Consider the following 16,832-nt stretch of genomic DNA (forward strand, 5'->3'; position numbering starts at 1 on the left):
GGATGTAGCAGTGGTTTTATGAGTCCTTTTTTTTCCGCTGAATTATGAGTCCAATTTGAAGTAAGCAACCTAGTCCGAAAAAGATTCACTAGAGTCCAGATTTATTTTTTTTTTTATTTAAATTTTGTATAACTTTTATTTATTTATTTTGATAATCAAAATCCTTCACATTGGTTTTGTCCAACTATAAAGGAGGACACAGTGTGTGTCACTCAATCTTATAAAAAAGTTATTATAAAAAAAATCTCATTAAAAAACAAAAAAAAAACTTCAGTTCGTTGTAATTTTGAGAAGGATATAGATTAATATTCCTAAATGATTCAAAAAAAAAAAAAACAGATTATCATTCCAAAAATTGTTAGTATATACATTGTACATACTTCAAACAATATATAGCATAATCTCTAAAATCAAGGACTATCGTTGTGTACTTAATTTTTTTTTTTTTAATTTATAGAAGTTGTGTACTTCATTTTAGTCTCAATCAATGATTTATTTGTTTTCTTTCGTCAATTATATCGATGTATTTTTAGGGAGTAATTATTAGATACTTCAGAGATTGGTAAAATTGCGCTTCCTCCTTTCATATTTATGATGAGTCTTACTAATTAAATTCATTGTAGGATCCATATATGTGAGAGAAAGGAGCACTACGACCACCGCATCCCCTTGGTGCGATGGTCACTCTATAAGTATAAGTGCTTATGGGATGTGGGGGGCAAGAGCTGGGATTCAAGTCTCCAAGAGGGAGCTTCACACACATATACACTTAGATTAGGCTAGAGTAGAATTCTATCTTGTATAAAAAAAGAAAGAAAGGAGCACTACGTCACCATACTCCTAAAGTAGCTAATAATTTTCCATCTTTTGTTTTAAGTTTAAAGCATTCTAAGAGAGAAGGTAATCAGGTTGCTCATTGCATTGCGCAATATGTTTCAAATATTTCTGATTTTGTTGTGTAGATGGAGAATGTTCCACCATTAGTTTTCGTTGTAGTTTAGGCCAATGTGACCAATTTATTTTAATAAAAGCTAAGCGAGTTTGTTTCTCAAAAAAAAGAAAGAAAAAAAGAAAGAGAGAGTTTAGAGCATTTTAAAAAGAGATACAACAAATACATACTCTTTCGCTTCACATAGTCAAACACGTTCTTCGTGTGAGATAAAGGAGTGCCAAATACATATTTATTGTACTATGAGAATATTCTATAATTTTCAGTATCTTTCTATAGAAAATACATTTTTCCTAGATTAGTGAACATAAATACATTGAATATATACACGTTTTACAAATACAAATCCTTTGTCCCATTTTTTGTATTTCACTCTATACTTTACCAATTACAATTTGACATATATTCTTTTAACTTTTCTTATAAAATAACCAGAGTTTTAAATCAAAAGAAAATTAAACACATGACATACCACAATTGATAGAGCATATATCTCTCTCTCTCTTTATCTCTATGTGTTTTTGTTCAACCAAATGATGATAATAATAATAATACTAGCACAAAAGCATCTATCTATAATATTAATGGGAAGAAATTTTTTTTATATTCGCTTATTTTTGTCTAAAGGGGCTTGTTTCATTTGTTTGTAAACAGGTTGGTCCAACCCATATTAGATTTATTATCAGGCCCATAAGGTTTGGTTTCACAGCCCTCAAGATGATTACCCAAGAAAAAAAGAAAAGAAATTGGCCCATTAAGGAAGAGATTTATTCGAGTCATTATTACTATTGCATTGGTACAGAGCAAATTATTAACGTGTTTTGTTTTTTCTAAGCCTGGCTCAATGGGTAGAGAGGATGAAATTGAAAAAAAAAAAAAAAAAAGTTATAAACGTAATTAATATATTTGTAAGGAAATATAATAAAAAATTATAAAATTCTAATGGTTTTATATAATAGTCACACATGAGTAAATTTATTTGAATTACATTTTTAATCATCTCATTTTCCTTCTTAAACAAATAAATGAGTTTTATATCTCTCAATTTTTTCATCGTTCTAACTAAACACATTATAATGAAAACTAAATTTTTTTCTTCCCCACTTTCCTACTCCGTCCTTATTTTATATTATTTCACTTTTTCCTCCTCTACACAAACAGACCCAGTCTCTGGTGTCTCTCTTTTACGCTCTCTCTCAATCTCTATCTATTCTTTTCCAGGTTCTGCAAAACTTAAAACCAAAAGGAAAGAAAGAAGAAGTTGCAGAGGTTCAAGTTGAGCTCGAAAATATTTTATTTTTTAACAACTTTTATGTTTATAATGACCGTATTGTTGATTTCCATGGTGTTATTGTAGCCATAGAGTTTGTTTGGTCGTGTTTGAATCCGGGTGTAGAAAGTGAGGTTTTTTTTTTTTTATTCCTGGGTTCATTGCAATGACTATTACCCTGTTGTATGTATGTGTGTTTTATCATTGTTGTGGTCATGGTGACCTTCATTGTTGATTCCCACGGTGTTAATGTAGTTATTTGTTTGGTTGACTTTCGATTGGGATGTAGAAAATGTGTTTTTTTTTTTTTTTTTAAATAAATGCTAATGAATGCTCTTAGAGCATTGGTTAATAAACCATTTAAAGAAAGTTTTTATGAAAAAGGAAAATAAAACAATTAATATTTTGATAATTTTTTTTATTTCTCATAAAAATGATGTCAAAAATTTTTTAAACTGAATTGTTAATTAATGCTCTAATAGCATTTATTAAAAAAAAAAGCATACATTAAGGGACTTGCTCTTAGATCAATGAAATGAACTCATCCGTTATCAGTGCAAAATATATAGACTTAATGTTGATCCTTGTCATTTATGCAATAAATTCACCCATAGGAGTTTTTTTTTTTTTTGGAAAGCAACCCGCAGGAACTTTCCTTTATTTAAAGGTTAGGTGCGGGCGTTAGAATTCATTATGCAAAATTTAAGCGAAAAGAGAGGACTTCAGAAACTTCTTAGAAGATTACAGAGAAAAGAAACTCAAATATAGAAAGATCTTTCATTTATAAAAAAAATAAACAAATAAGGAAAAGTTCTTAGATTACAATATTATATTCTGAACATTGACACTAAATTTTACATAGCAAGAGTACTAGATAAAATCTACTTTGAAAAGAATATACCCATCTAGAAGAGATTCATAAACTCATTATTCATTCCTAATAATATTATTTGGGGTAGTCGCTTATTGACGATTAACGCGTCTCAAACATTCTGAATAAGTTGAATAAATAAAAAAACATTCTGAATAAAACAAAACATATATAAATATTTTATAGACTCTTAAAAGAGATGGTGGTGCTTCTTTCCATGGGCCTTCTCTTCTTTCTTTGCTTCTTTCTTCTTATGATGCTCATGGAACGCATACCCACCGGCTCCTACAGCAACTGCTGCTGCAATCTCCTCCTTTATCTTGTGCTTGTGGGCATGCTCTGGATCTTTCTTTGCCTTATGCTTTTCATGCTGAAACAATAATTGAAACAAATTAAAGTTCTAGTACGAATTTGAAAAGGGCTAAAACAACTATACACAAATAAATTTTAAGGTCAATTGGATTCAACATAGATAGATTTTTATTTCCATCAAGAAATCCCGAATATGCATGCATGCGCACAGAAACTCCTGATAGAGCTAACACAACACAAGACTAAATAACTAATGAAGTGCTATGTATATACTAGCTAGCTTTGCTGCTTTTAATTTGTAAAAAGTTTGTTTGTTTGTCTTCGCCGCAAGTTTTGTTTGTTTTCTCCAGTGTATGTGTATTATGCGTAGGATCATATATACTATTGTATATAGTGCTTTGTTTTCAATGAAATCTCTCATTGATCCCCAAAAAAACATTCTTTTCTATAGCATTTTCGATTAATTAAAGATATTGGTTCATGCTACTCGAGATCAAAAACAGTATCTGTACGTAACAATAATAGAAAAACTTCAATACAATGAAAATAGCAATTTTTAAAACGTAGACAGGCAATTATATAAAAAAAAAACTGAAGGAATTAAACGAAAAAATTGCTACTAGACGAGGAAGATTACCAAGGCATAAGCTCCAGCAGCAACAGCACCAAGCTCACCTAGGTGCTCGCGATGCTTGTGGTGCTTCTCTTCCTTCTTATAATCAACAGGTTTTTCCTCATCTTTATTGTGGTGGTGATGGCGGTCATGGTGGTGGTGGTAAGCCATCGTGGTGGTAAAGTATTATATGTGACTTGAGAAAGCACAAGAACTACAATGCCAGAAATCAATGAGAAAGGTTATTAATTGCTCTGCGATGTGAATTAAGGGTTTGGGTTAGGGTGATTATATATAGTGGTGATCATGGTCAAATAACTAAGCCCTCCCCCAGGCCATGAATTTTGTCATCAAAGGTCAAGACTTAAGGATTAAGTTATATCTATAATCTATAAGCGTGTGTAATGTGTGTGTGTATATATAAAACTTAATCTCTAAGTCATGACCTATATGATGACAAAAATTCAGGCCAATATATTATAGATTATAGATATAATTTACTCCTTAAGTCTTGACCTTTGATGACAAAATTCATGGCCTGGGGAGGGTTAGTCATTTGACCACTATATATAATCACCCCAACCCAAACCCTTAATCCACATCACAGAGCAATTAATAACCTTTCTCATTGATTTCTTGCATTGTAGTTCTTGTTTACATTTTTTGTCCCTACTTTAAAGAACTTACAAGCAAATCATACGTTTGAGTTAGTTAAAAAAAAATTCATTTTATTTATTTATTTATATAAAAATTTCAATTTGCCTAAGAATATTTAGTTAAAGAATTACCAAACTTATAGTTGTAAGCAGCTGCAGAGTCAGAATTTAAGTTTAGGAGGAAGATTAAAAACATAAGATTAGAAGCAAAATTTATCAAAGATGTCTGAAGTTCAAATACCACTCCTCTTTGTAAACTATGAATTATACCAAACAATAGTTTATAAACAGGACCCACTGAGCTTTTTTTTTTGTTCATAAAAATATTATTAAGACTTTATGTAATGAAAATAAAAAATAAAAAATAAAAACATTGCTAGTTTAATAAAACTTGTATATAACGCTCATAACATCTTCAACCGACTAAGCTCTCAACTGATGGAATCTTGGCCATAGATGACTTTGGCTAAAACCAAGGGAATTACCTTTGAATATGAAGCTAATACATAAGATTTAGAGGGATAGAGCATATCTTGCAAGCTAACAAGGGTATCCTCTAACTTCACTTTACATTCAATCCTTTGAATAACTAGGGATGCCAACTTGAAAGCACCCCTGTTACACGGCTTTGAAACAGATTGTTTGTCAACTTCTAAAACTATGTAGCAATAGTAGAGTCTTAGGAACCAATGGATTAGTCAACAAGAGTCCCTCATATAATTGAATTCTAATTATTAATTATGGTTAAAGATCAAAGTTCCGTGAGTCATAATATTTTATCAAAAAAGAAAACACTCTTGTGAGTCCGTTAATACTAGCACAAAAGCATCTATCTATAATATTAATGGGAAGAGAAATTTTTTATATTCGCTTATTTTACTCTTAAAAATAGCGTTCATTTGAAGTCTCCCAAAGTATTATCAATTTATCTTTTTCTTTTTTTGGTGGGTAATTCAGCTTTTATTTATAGAAACAAAACACAAATTAAAAAGGAAGAACCAAAATAAACTAGCAAACGGAAACCTCCCTGCTACAGCAACCAAAACAAAACTAACCATAAAACCAAAGCAAGCCAAAACAAACGGCATAGCAAAGCACACTAACTACTGCCCTAACAACTAAACAAAAACATCTATAAGGCATCCCAATTCGTACCTTTAGCACAGTAGAAGTGATACATAAATTGATAAATGCTGAATGTCTAAAGTGGCTTGTTTCATTTGTTTTAAAACAGGTTGGGCCAACCCATATTAGACTTATTATCAGGCCCATAAGGTTTAGTTTCACAGCCCTTAAGATGATTACCCAAGAAAAAAAAAAGAAAAAAAAATTGGCCCATTAAGGAAGAGATTTATTCGAGTAACATGTAATACTACAACGTTGTCGTATTTGTCATTCTCACCGTCTTTTATCACTCTCAGGCTCGTTTGGTTAGGATGAAAATAGAAAGGATGGAAAAGGAAGAAAGGAAAATAAGGAAGAAAATATTGTTTTCCTTTATTTGGTTTAGGAGAAAAAACAAAAAGGAAAGAAAACAACATAGTTTTGAAGTCTGTAGGCAAGCTGGCAATGGAGTGTGGCAAAAGCATCTTGCACTTGCAAAGCTCCTGTAATTTGAACTTGGACTTTAAGAGCATCACAAAGGTGAGGATCTTTAAGAGACATGTTAAAATTGGGGAAAGAGTGTGACAAAGACAGTTCCCGCATTAAGAGTGGTTTGGACAGTTCTTATAACTGCATTGTGATATTCCAAGAATCTAGAATCAAGGAGTGAAATTCTAGAGGCGACATGGAGTCCCTTTCTTCCATGGAAGGTTAGTGCCAATCTTACTGCACCAAAATGGAGGTGAGTGTACCCCTTTTTTTGCCATGGGATTACAAATTCTCGGGGAAGGGCAAGGGTGATGAAATTTTCATTCTCGCTTGCTGGAATATTGAACTGGTCAAATTTAGAAGCTTGAACATATTCTTTTACAGTAGAAGGATGAGAAGGACCTAAAAACTTTTTTATGGATTTCTTGAAAGTATTTTGAGGTTTATCGAACACAGTGTAAGGATTTACAATAGGGAAATTAGTAATAGAAATCTTACTATCTTCAGGTACATGGGAGATTTCATACAAGTAGTCTAACCTATTTGCAGTGAATTTACGAAGAGAAAGATCACAAGTAAGTGTAGTGGACATGAAAATAGGGAATGGAGCACTAAACAAGGTACAACAAACTAAGGGATATTATTAGATTCAACAGCTTTTTTACATCAAACATAAAAGAAACTGAAAGACATATTACTAGGGCTTTCTTCACTCTCTGCCCATTACAAAGACACAAGATGCCTATTTATAGGCAATAAGTTACAAAAATATTTTACAATCAGAAGATAAGGAGATTCTATAATAGATGATAGGGGCTGGCTCATTCTTGACGTATGTCCAGGGGAGTAGGGGTCCTGAAAATGGATTGACAAATGTCATCTTGAATCAAGGAGCCAAGTTCAGTAGTGATCTTCCTCCGGATATGCTGCTGACAAAGAGATAAATATCGTCTGGGAGGAGAAGATAAGAACGTCAAGGACTCCTTACATGGTTGACAACTGCGACAATAGAGCACTAGGGGCATGGACTGAACAAACATCTGGCAAAGAAAGTCTCCAATAGTCTGCTAGTGGACATAAAGTTTTATGACAGATAAGATGCACATGCTCAGAGGCGTTTTTGGAACTTTTTTTTTTTTTTAAAGTGTTGGAAATGTCTAGTCGTCCCATCCATCTTTTCCTTGGAACCATTCTTCATCAACGTTAGCATCTAAATCATGGTTATGATAGTAGGGGTCATCATGTCCAATAAGAGGATTGGACATTTTCCAATGGTCTTCATGTGGCCATTGCTGTCTACAAACATCTGGATCAGCTGGTACTATCTCAGGTAAGATTCCCTGATTAAGGGATTCTGCCATTGTGAGAAAATAGTGAGAAGATATCCAAGACATAGCCACGTGTATGTGAAGAGTACCGTCTGCATTAGTTACCCAATGCATTTCTGCAAGGTGGAGGATTCCTTCTGCACGAACATCATTTTTGGAATTGAGCTTGGCTACTAAACATGCAGAAGTAATTTTGTGACCAAAGCTTGGGTGCTCTAATTTGGAATACTTGAACCATTCACCATTATGAGCATCATTTTTCAAGATTTCAAACCAGAATTTGTGAAAATATTTATTTTCACGAGGAAAAATATATGAGTAAAATTTTGGCTCAAAATGGAGACACAAGTGATACTCATTGAGTAAGTACCACATGTAGAGGTAATGTACAATTGTCCAATTGGTTATCCAAAAGGCAAAAGAAGTTTTCCATGGTTGTTCTATATCTGGGAAAATAGTAAGAAAATGGCGTTGATGCTCTTTAAGATAATTATGGAGGACTCTAATGATTTGTTTGGATCTGGCTTCAAGGGTCAAGGTTTTTATTTGGTCTTTTATTTCTGGGGGAAGGGTTTCTACCATGCAAAGGATATCATAAGGGGTTGCAGAGAAGAACTTGAGGATGAGGATGGATTTGTGATTGGATATACACACAAAGGTGGAGGGACAATTGTGGTATTAAGGACTAGAGGTTTTCTAGAAAGATAGTCAGTGAGAAGGTTATCTATTCCTTTGATATGTTTGACTTGAAAAGACCATTGTGAAAACCAATTTGACCATCTGAGTAACTAAGGATGTGGAAGCATTTTTCTTTTGAACTGGAGCATTTTGGGAAAGGAAGACATGTCCATTTCTACTAGAAAATTGTGCCCAAAAAGGTGAAACTAGAATTTTTCAATTCCATGTTTAACTACCAAGATTTCCTTGAAAGTAGAATGGTAATGAAGCTCTGAAGGTTTGAATGCACCGCTTTTATAACCACAAATACTTCTCTTGCCATCAACATCTTCAAAGAGAGCTACTGCTCAATACCCATCACTTGCATCTGTATGCAAAATTCGTCTGCCTGGTCTTGGAATTTGTAAAGGGGGAAGTTTTTTTGCTAATTTTTTCAATTGTTGGACTGCTTCTATATGAACTGAATTCCACTCTGGAGGAGATTTTTCAACAATTGAGCCAAACAATCCTTGTATCTAGAGATTTTTGGGATGAAGTCTGACATGTAATTAACAATTCCAAGAAACTGTTGTATCTGTTTGGTACTTGTAAGCTTATCTGGAAATTCACCAAGAGAAACTGCTATGTGGGGCTGCAAAGTATACTTTCCATCTGAAATGTTTACTCCCAAGAAATCCATAGAAGACGCTCCTATGACCATTTTCTTTTCTGAAAGCATTATCCCTTGAACTTTTACTAAATTAGAATTCAGTAAGAAATTTTTCATAGGATTCTGCATCCTTTGAAAATATGAGGATATCATCTACATAGATTAATGCATTTGTCAAAAGTGGTTGGAACAACGTTACTATTGCTTTTTGGAATTGAGATGGAGCATTTTTAAGACCAAAAGGCATAATAGTCTATTGGTAATGGTGTTCTGGGATGCAAAATGTTGTCTTGTACCTTTCTTCTAGATGGATTCCTAATAGCCAAAATCCTGCTTTGAGATCAAACTTTGAAAATACCTTAGCATGTGAAAGATGCTGGAAAAGAGCACTTTTGTTTGGCAAAGGAAACTTGTCGTCTGCAAGGAAATAATTAAGATCTTGGTAATTGATTACCAATCTAAGCTTTCCTCAAACTTGCTCAGCATGTTTGTTGACATAGAAAGCTTCACACACTCATGGAGAAGTTGTGGGTTCAATGAGGCATTCTGAAAGAAGAGTAGATAACTCTTGCTTAGCCAAGGACAAATGTTCTGGTTTCATCCCTCTGTGACTAGTTTTTGTGGGGTTAACATCTTCATTCTTTTTGAAGGATAGATTTATGAAAAAAGATGTATTTTTCCACAAAGGATTTGGATTTTTAAGGAGGAATTTTAGAGTGGGTGGTTGCACAACATTCATTGATAATCTGAAGTCTCAAAGAGTCAAAGGGGTCTACTGTGAATAGATGAGGTACTTTGGTTCAGGTGAGAAGGTGTTGTCTATGCAGAAGTCCTTTTGATGACCATATGAGGCTAGGTATTTGATGAAGGAGATCACATCCTATATGAAGGTCTTTGCCTGTGAGAGGGGATCCAATGACTTGGTGTTTAATGGTAAGGGTTGGAAAGATTTTAATGAGAATTGGTTTACTTTTCTGGGTGATCAGAAATGTTTCTCCATTTGCCGCTCTAAACATCTGATGATGGTGTAGCCAAAATTTTTCAGGTAATATCTTGGGATGGAGAATTGTTGCTGCTGCTCCTGTGTCAAATAGGGCTATTACTGGAATGGGTCTGGAATAAGTATCAAGGAGGATATGCACTTGGGCTATGGGTGTAGGGCTAGTTAGGGGGCTATAATAGGCTGGGATATGTAAGTGGTTTGGATTTTTGGGTCTGAATCATCATTATTATCTGGATCTGAATCATCTTCTGAGGTAGAATAAGCCATAACTACCAAAGTTTGAGGAGAGTAATCATCATCTAGTGAGAAGAGTGATTCTACATCTGAGAAGGGGGTATCATCTGCATGAATCTGGGCTTGTTCCAAAAGCTTTGTTGCTTTTTCCTTTTTTGGATAATTTTTTGCAAAGTGACCTAGTCTTCTACATACAAAACAAACTTTTGAAGTTTTTCCTTTGAACTGCTCTCTTCTGAGAAACTTCCATTTCTTTTTTCTGAAGGACTTCTTCTTTTGACTTGCATAGTGTCTCTTCTTCCAAGAATACTTTTTGAAATGATCTCTCCTTTTTGTCGGATAAGCACAATTTTTGTCATAACACTTGATCTGCAAATCTTTTCTTTTACAATTGTTTTTAAGCTTGCTATGGACCTTGTCAATATATGAAAGAAACTTTCTCTGATTGCAGAGTTTTTCAAGAGCAATAAGCACATGATGGTAGATTTCTCCCAAAGAAGCTTACTGCAGAGTTATTTTTTGAAGGTTCATCATACAGAGAGTTTCGTCTCCTAATGGCTCTGGGAAAGAGTTAAGAAATGTGTGCTTAGAATTGTCATCATCCATGCCATTAAAGGAGTAATATCGGCTTGACATTCTGTCAAAATATTTTTCCAAATCTTTCCTTTCAAGGAACAACATTTCATAAGTAAGAATTCTTCTCTTGTCACTTCTGTATAATGGGCCACTGAACCAAGGAATTCACTATGAATTATTGTGAAAAAATCTTCTAGAGTGTTACACTGAGCTACCTATCTTTGCCTGTATCCTTCAAGATTGATCTACCATTGTCTCAATCTTCCTGTAAGTCTTGCAACGAATTTGGCAATAATTTGTGCAACAGTGTTATTTGGGGCTTGGAGTTCAGCTATGTACCATGAATACATGTTAAAAATTTCATCATGCCATTTTGAAGGGGGGTATTATCAATGGTGAACAAGTGCTTTGAATCTATGGTTGATGAGTAGGTTAATCTTGTTTGGTAATAGGGATTAAAGGCGGTAGAGGAAAAATTGGTGGTGGGGGAGGTTGTTCAGGGTGAAGGACATCATCATCTTCTTCTACCTTTGGGTCTGTCATAAATACTCCTTCTAGTTCAAGATCAGACAAGTCTATGTCATCAATGATTGGGAGCACAAAAGGCTTTTTTGATTCTTGAAGGGTAAGGGTTTTAAGAAATGATGAAATTGGGTTTGGAGGATCAGGGTCTATAGCCAACATGTTCATATTTCGAGGTCTTGAGGAAGCACCAATAGTTGGATCTAGAGGTTGGTATAATGGTTCTTTATCCTTTTTTATAGGAGAAGGTTCATTTTGTGGTCTGGTTTGAGGTTCTAGTTGGAGTGGTGCTGAACATGTTATACTAGGAAAAATTCCACTTGGTTTAAAAGGATTGTGATCAGGATGTGTCATGGCTAGTGGTTGGAGGTTCTGGTAAGGAGAAACTGGGGAGAATGGTGAGGTTAAAGCCATGGATAGATCTTTATACAATGATTGGCGATGTTGATAAGGCATGTAGACTTGCATTGGAAGAGCTTGAGTAGCCACTTTTTGTGAACTCTCCATAGACTGAAGTTGCATCAACAACTGTTTCCTCTCTTTTTCTTTTTGCCCAATGCAAGGAAATGAGACAGACAAGTCTTTTACTGTGGAAGCAATGGTTGCCAATTCTTGTTCAACTGTTTGTATTTTCTTCTTCAAGTCTTCAATGAGAGAATTTGAGGACAAGAAGGTATGAGTAACTGCATTAGCCATTAAACACCAACTACTATTGGATTTGGGTGCAGAACAAATTTTTAACGTGTTTTGTTTTTTCTAACCCTGGCTCAATGGGTAGAGAGGATGAAAGTGAAACTCAGTGAATGCGTGCTTTGTTTTGTTTATTTATTTTATTTTATTTTATGGAACTACTAGTTTTTTATTTATTTATATTTTATGAATCCCAGTTTACATATTTTATTTTTTAATTTGCGTTTGGATTTTTATGAAAAATAATTTGTGTAATTTAAAAAAAAAGTAGTGTTAATACTTATAAGTTATAAATCTATTTAATATATTTGTAGGAAATATAATAAAAAATTATAATGTTTTAATGGTTTTATATAGTAGAGGCATGAGAGTAAATTTATTAGAATTACATTTTCCATCATCTCATTTTTCTATTTACGCTCTGTTTGTTTTGCTGGAAAACTTTCTGTAAAGATAGTTTTCCACATTTTCCAGTGTTTGGTAGTACAAAGAAAAACTGGTCAACGAAAAACTATCTTTAGTCAATGGAAAATCCTAATAAAAATAAAGCTTGTTTTGTATAGGTTGTTTTCCAAAAAAAATTTTTGGAAAACAATCTCTCTCTCATAGTACACTCTCTCACTCTTTCTCTCTTCCCTTTTCTTTCTCTTTCCTCACACCCTCATAGTCACTAATTCTGGTTTCTCCTCTTCCATAGATCTCTCTCCCTCACTCTCTCTATATTTCTCTTCCCCTTTATAACAAAGTTCTCTAAGTAGATTTTTTTTTTTCCTCATTACTCAATAATTATTTCATTCCTCTTTACCAACTTGCAAAAGAGAACATATTTGCAAGGGTAACTATTTCATTCCTCTCTACAAACTAGTTTTCCATCTTCTTCTCAAAAAAAAAAAAAAAAAAAAGTTTTCTATCTTTTAATTTTTTTCATCCTCTAACTAAACACATACCTCTGCATTTAGATTTGGATGAAAATTATAAATTATTTTACTATTTAGTTAATTTTTGCTATTATTTATAGGTTTTATTGTACTTTTTGATACTAATTATGAGTTCATTTTACTAATTCAACTAATTTTTACTTTTATTTATAATAACTTTGTCAATAAATTTTTAATTTCGGCAAAGTAAGGGAGCAACTTATTAAATTTTTTTATCCCCCCGTTTCTGTTCTGTTCATTTTCTATCCTTTCCCTTCTTCACCCCCTTCAGCCAAACAGACGCAGTCTCTGGTGTCTCTCTTACGCTCTCTCTCGATCTCTATCTGTTCTTTTCCAGGCTCTGCAAAGCTTAAAACCAAAAGGAAAGAAAGAAGAAGAAGTTGCAGGAGGTTCAAGTTGAGCTCGAAAATATTTTATTTATTAACAACTTTTATGTTTATGATGACCGTATTGTTGATTTCCATGGTGTTCTTATAGCCATAGAGTTTGTTTGGTCGTGTTTGAGTCCGGGTGTAGAAAGTGAGGTTTTTTTTTCTGGGATCATTGCAATGACTATTACCCTGTTGTATGTATGTGTGACTTTCATTGTTGATTCCCATGGTGTTAATGTAGCTATTTGTTTGGTTGACTTTCAATTGGGATGTAGAAAATGAGTGTTTTTTTGGGGGGGGCTAATTGGGCAGTGGCTTGTATAATTGTTGTGGTCATGGTGACCATCATTATTGATTTCAAAGGTGTAAATTTGGATATTTGTTTATTGGGTTTGTTTATATAGATTTATTGAGAGGAATTTTTGTTGTTGTTGTTGTTGTTGTTGATTGCAATGGCTACATAGTGGTGTGTTTTAGCTTCTTGTTTGATGGAGATAACTTTTTATAATAGTTAGTGCTCTTTCTTCTGCTATATTATTAGTAAATTATGACTCTGTAGCATTATTCTGTTGTATGTACATGAATCTTTAGCTTGTTTCATGCAATTTCAAACATTTTCCTTTCATGTTAGAAATACAATGGTGGATACCCTTTTCTGTGATTAACTAGAATAATCGGATCAAGATACCTGTAAGTGGAGTCTTGACTGTTTGTTTAATCATATAGTACAGTTGGAAGGTAGTTAATGCCAAGGGTAAATTACGTTTTCAATGTTCAGATATTATAAATCATTTCAAACGATTACATCTAAAATCAGCAATAATGCTTTCCTATGCTTGCAATCTATGAAATTGTTGCCTTTCATTCTAGCCTTTTGCATTGTATCAATAGCTTTGTATGAGGATGTTACTATTAGGAATTAAACATTACAATTGAAAGTTCAGTTTCATCAGACTGTTCACTTTGAAGTACAGTGAATAGTTTTCCATTCTTATAGACAGTTCTTAAAATGTTGCCATTTTGGTATTGCAATTTCAAAATATGATAAGGTGATGTTAGAGATCTTCTAACTCACTGGGTGGGCCAAACAGATTAAATTAGACAGCAGTTCTTAATCTTGGGTAGGGAAGACCAGATTGGAGTATAATATAGCCTGGCTAGAATGATGGAGACACATCGGCCATTCAACAATTACAAATCAGGAAGGAGGGCAATGTAAGAAGAAGATATCAATGTTTTGTACTTACCAAAAAAAGATATCGATGTTTTGTGAAATTTAGTAGTTTAAAGAGAGTTTGAATGATTAATTTGAGAACAGATTTTTTTTTACATGTATATTTTGCATAGATCATATGGCTCTAATGAATGGTCATTATCATTTAATGGAACCTTTATAAGTACTTATCAAAAGAAAAAATGGAACCTATTATAAGTACTGCAGCATTGGGATTTTAGCTATATTATAGTTAATAGTTGCAGGTCCTCTTTCTCAATATAGGGGACGCTCTAAAGTCCAAGGATTTTTTTTTTTGGGGGGGGGGGGGGGGGGGTTGGTTATTGGAGAATTATAAAAAATTCAATGGCATTATGCATTGATAAATTTACAAGTAATGCTACATGGGCCTTTTGTCATTGAATATAATCTTTCACCCTATGGTTTTGTTGGTACAACAATTCAGTTTGAAATTTTCTGTTTGACTGTTTGTCTTATAGAATTCAATTGAGGATGATATGGAGAAGATTAAAGGATTTCCAAAAGATTGCACTGTTCCTTTTAGAGAAAAGTTAATCGTGGCTGCGGTATTTAACCCTGAGGATCTTTGCTTGAGTTCTGCTGAAAGGAAGCTTGCTCAGGCTTAAAATGAAAAGCCTGTCCTTTCACTGCCTCAGCACAATTTTTATAGGGTAATGTATAAATACCTAACTATCTCCATTCTTTGTGCCAAATATGTTTTTCCCTTTCTTTGTGGCAAATAGCTTTTTATCGTCAGTAGTAAAGTTATGGTCTCATACTTTTTCGTTCGCTTTTGCTTCAATGTTCACTCATTTCATTGCCCATATGCATATGCACTCCCCCACTCATGACCTCTGCCAAAGAGGGGCATACTTGTAGACACCCTATTTGGTTCCTCAAATGTGATATATGTTGATAAATGATTTCGATAGATGCAATCTGTTATGAACAAGCTACATCTTAGGTTCAAGTTATATTTTATAGTTAAAACTTTTAAATTATGTTTTTACGTGAGAGCCTACGTGATTGAGCACAAATTTTTTTTTGATTTGAACCACATTTTCAATTGGGAAGGAATTTCTTGATCAAGAAAGAAAGCACCAATTTTGGACAAAACTCTCATTTTGATCATTTTAAGGTATTTTGGTATGTGCTTTGCACTTATGAAATGAAGCAACACAAATTATGCGCAAACTCACAGAATGCCTCGATACGTACTGTGCTTGGTTAGATCAATGTGTTAGTTTGGACAAGTCTGGGATTTTTGCTTCAAGAGGAGTCCACAACCAGTTTCTTAAGGAAATCTAGAATGTGTTTGGACTAGAGAAACTGTATCAGACACAAAATATGTGGGAGTCCCACTGTTCCTCTCCAACAACAAAAAGAACGATTTTGCTTGTTTTAGAGAGGGTAGAAGGCAAAACAAGTGGTTGGAAAAACCAGAATCTATCCCTGGGCTGGACGGGTCATCCTTAACAATGCTGTGGCATAGGCCACTCCATCCTATACCATGACTGCATCAGCATTTATCCTTCCCAAGGGACTTTGAGAAGTTGGATGCAATTTCAAAGAAATTTTGGTGGAACCTGGAAAGATTCCAACTAGTTTCGAACACCTATGGCTTGGTCAAATTTATGTCAATCATCAAATCAGGAGGCCGGAATTTAGAAGATTTGGAGATTTCAAATGTAGCCAAAATGGCTTGGATGGTCTTAACCTCGAAGAATGGCCTATGCATCAAACTTCTGGTTTCAAAATATAAGGGTGAAGCAAACTGGCTAAATTGCAAGGACTCTCACAAAGCTTCATGGACATGGTGCAGTATTGAAGAAGCCGAAAAGGTAATACCAAAGGAGCCTGCATTCAAATTGGCAATGAAAATAGCACTAGAATCTGGGAGAACCCTTGGGTCCCATACTTTCAGGATTCATTCCCAAACCCAGAAGTGATGAAGCTGAACCAACTTATCTGTTGGTATATGCAGCAAGACCATATATGGCTTGGACATCCAAAAAATCCTGTCAACTTTTGATCCCCTAATCAGCCAATGCCATATTGAAAGCTCCAATGAGCTTGATAGAGCTACAAGACAGATGTGGGTTTTGCATTGTCCCTCATCTTCAACAAAATCCCTATAATATTGAGCCAATACCCTAAATTGTATCACATAAAGAAAATTTGTTATGAGCTTGATATGAAAGTGTCAAACAATAATTGAAGATCAATTTTTTTTTTAACTTGTAAAAGAGATATTGATAAAACCTAAGTTCAAAAACTATATTAGCAATTTTGAGCTGACCTTAAATTTTCCACATATCACTCACCCAAACTAGTGTATAAGCCGA

At 34.0% G+C, this 16,832-nt stretch overlaps 1 protein-coding gene and 1 long non-coding RNA gene across 2 annotated transcripts; one reads left to right on the top strand and one right to left on the bottom strand.

Annotated features, from left to right (window-relative positions):
• Nucleotides 1–2,982: 2,982 nt before the first annotated feature.
• On the bottom strand, nucleotides 2,983–4,296 carry LOC142621574 (abscisic stress-ripening protein 3-like). Its single transcript, XM_075794866.1, has 2 exons — nucleotides 4,040–4,296; nucleotides 2,983–3,460 (listed from the first exon to the last, which is right to left on the bottom strand). Exons 1-2 carry the CDS (start codon nucleotides 4,184–4,186, stop codon nucleotides 3,281–3,283), a joined length of 327 nt encoding a protein of 108 aa, XP_075650981.1. The 5' UTR covers nucleotides 4,187–4,296; the 3' UTR covers nucleotides 2,983–3,280.
• Nucleotides 4,297–13,131: 8,835 nt separating this feature from the next.
• On the top strand, nucleotides 13,132–15,263 carry LOC142609765 (uncharacterized). The gene is made up of 2 exons (XR_012839675.1): nucleotides 13,132–14,468; nucleotides 14,967–15,263. It is a non-coding gene; the product is annotated as an uncharacterized LOC142609765 (long non-coding RNA).
• The last annotated feature ends 1,569 nt before the right edge of the window (nucleotides 15,264–16,832 follow it).

This window comes from Castanea sativa, chromosome 1 (assembly GCF_040712315.1).
Source record: "Castanea sativa cultivar Marrone di Chiusa Pesio chromosome 1, ASM4071231v1".
Classification (NCBI taxonomy): domain Eukaryota; kingdom Viridiplantae; phylum Streptophyta; class Magnoliopsida; order Fagales; family Fagaceae; genus Castanea; species Castanea sativa.

Excerpts from the sequence above, each read along its gene's own strand:
- LOC142621574 (XM_075794866.1), bottom strand. The coding sequence starts at position 4,186 with ATGGCTTACCACCACCACCATGACCGCCATCACCACCACAATAAAGAT. Across the intron at positions 3,461-4,039 it reads CTGCTGGAGCTTATGCCTTG|CATGAAAAGCATAAGGCAAA; the intron begins GTAATCTTCCTC and ends TTATTGTTTCAG.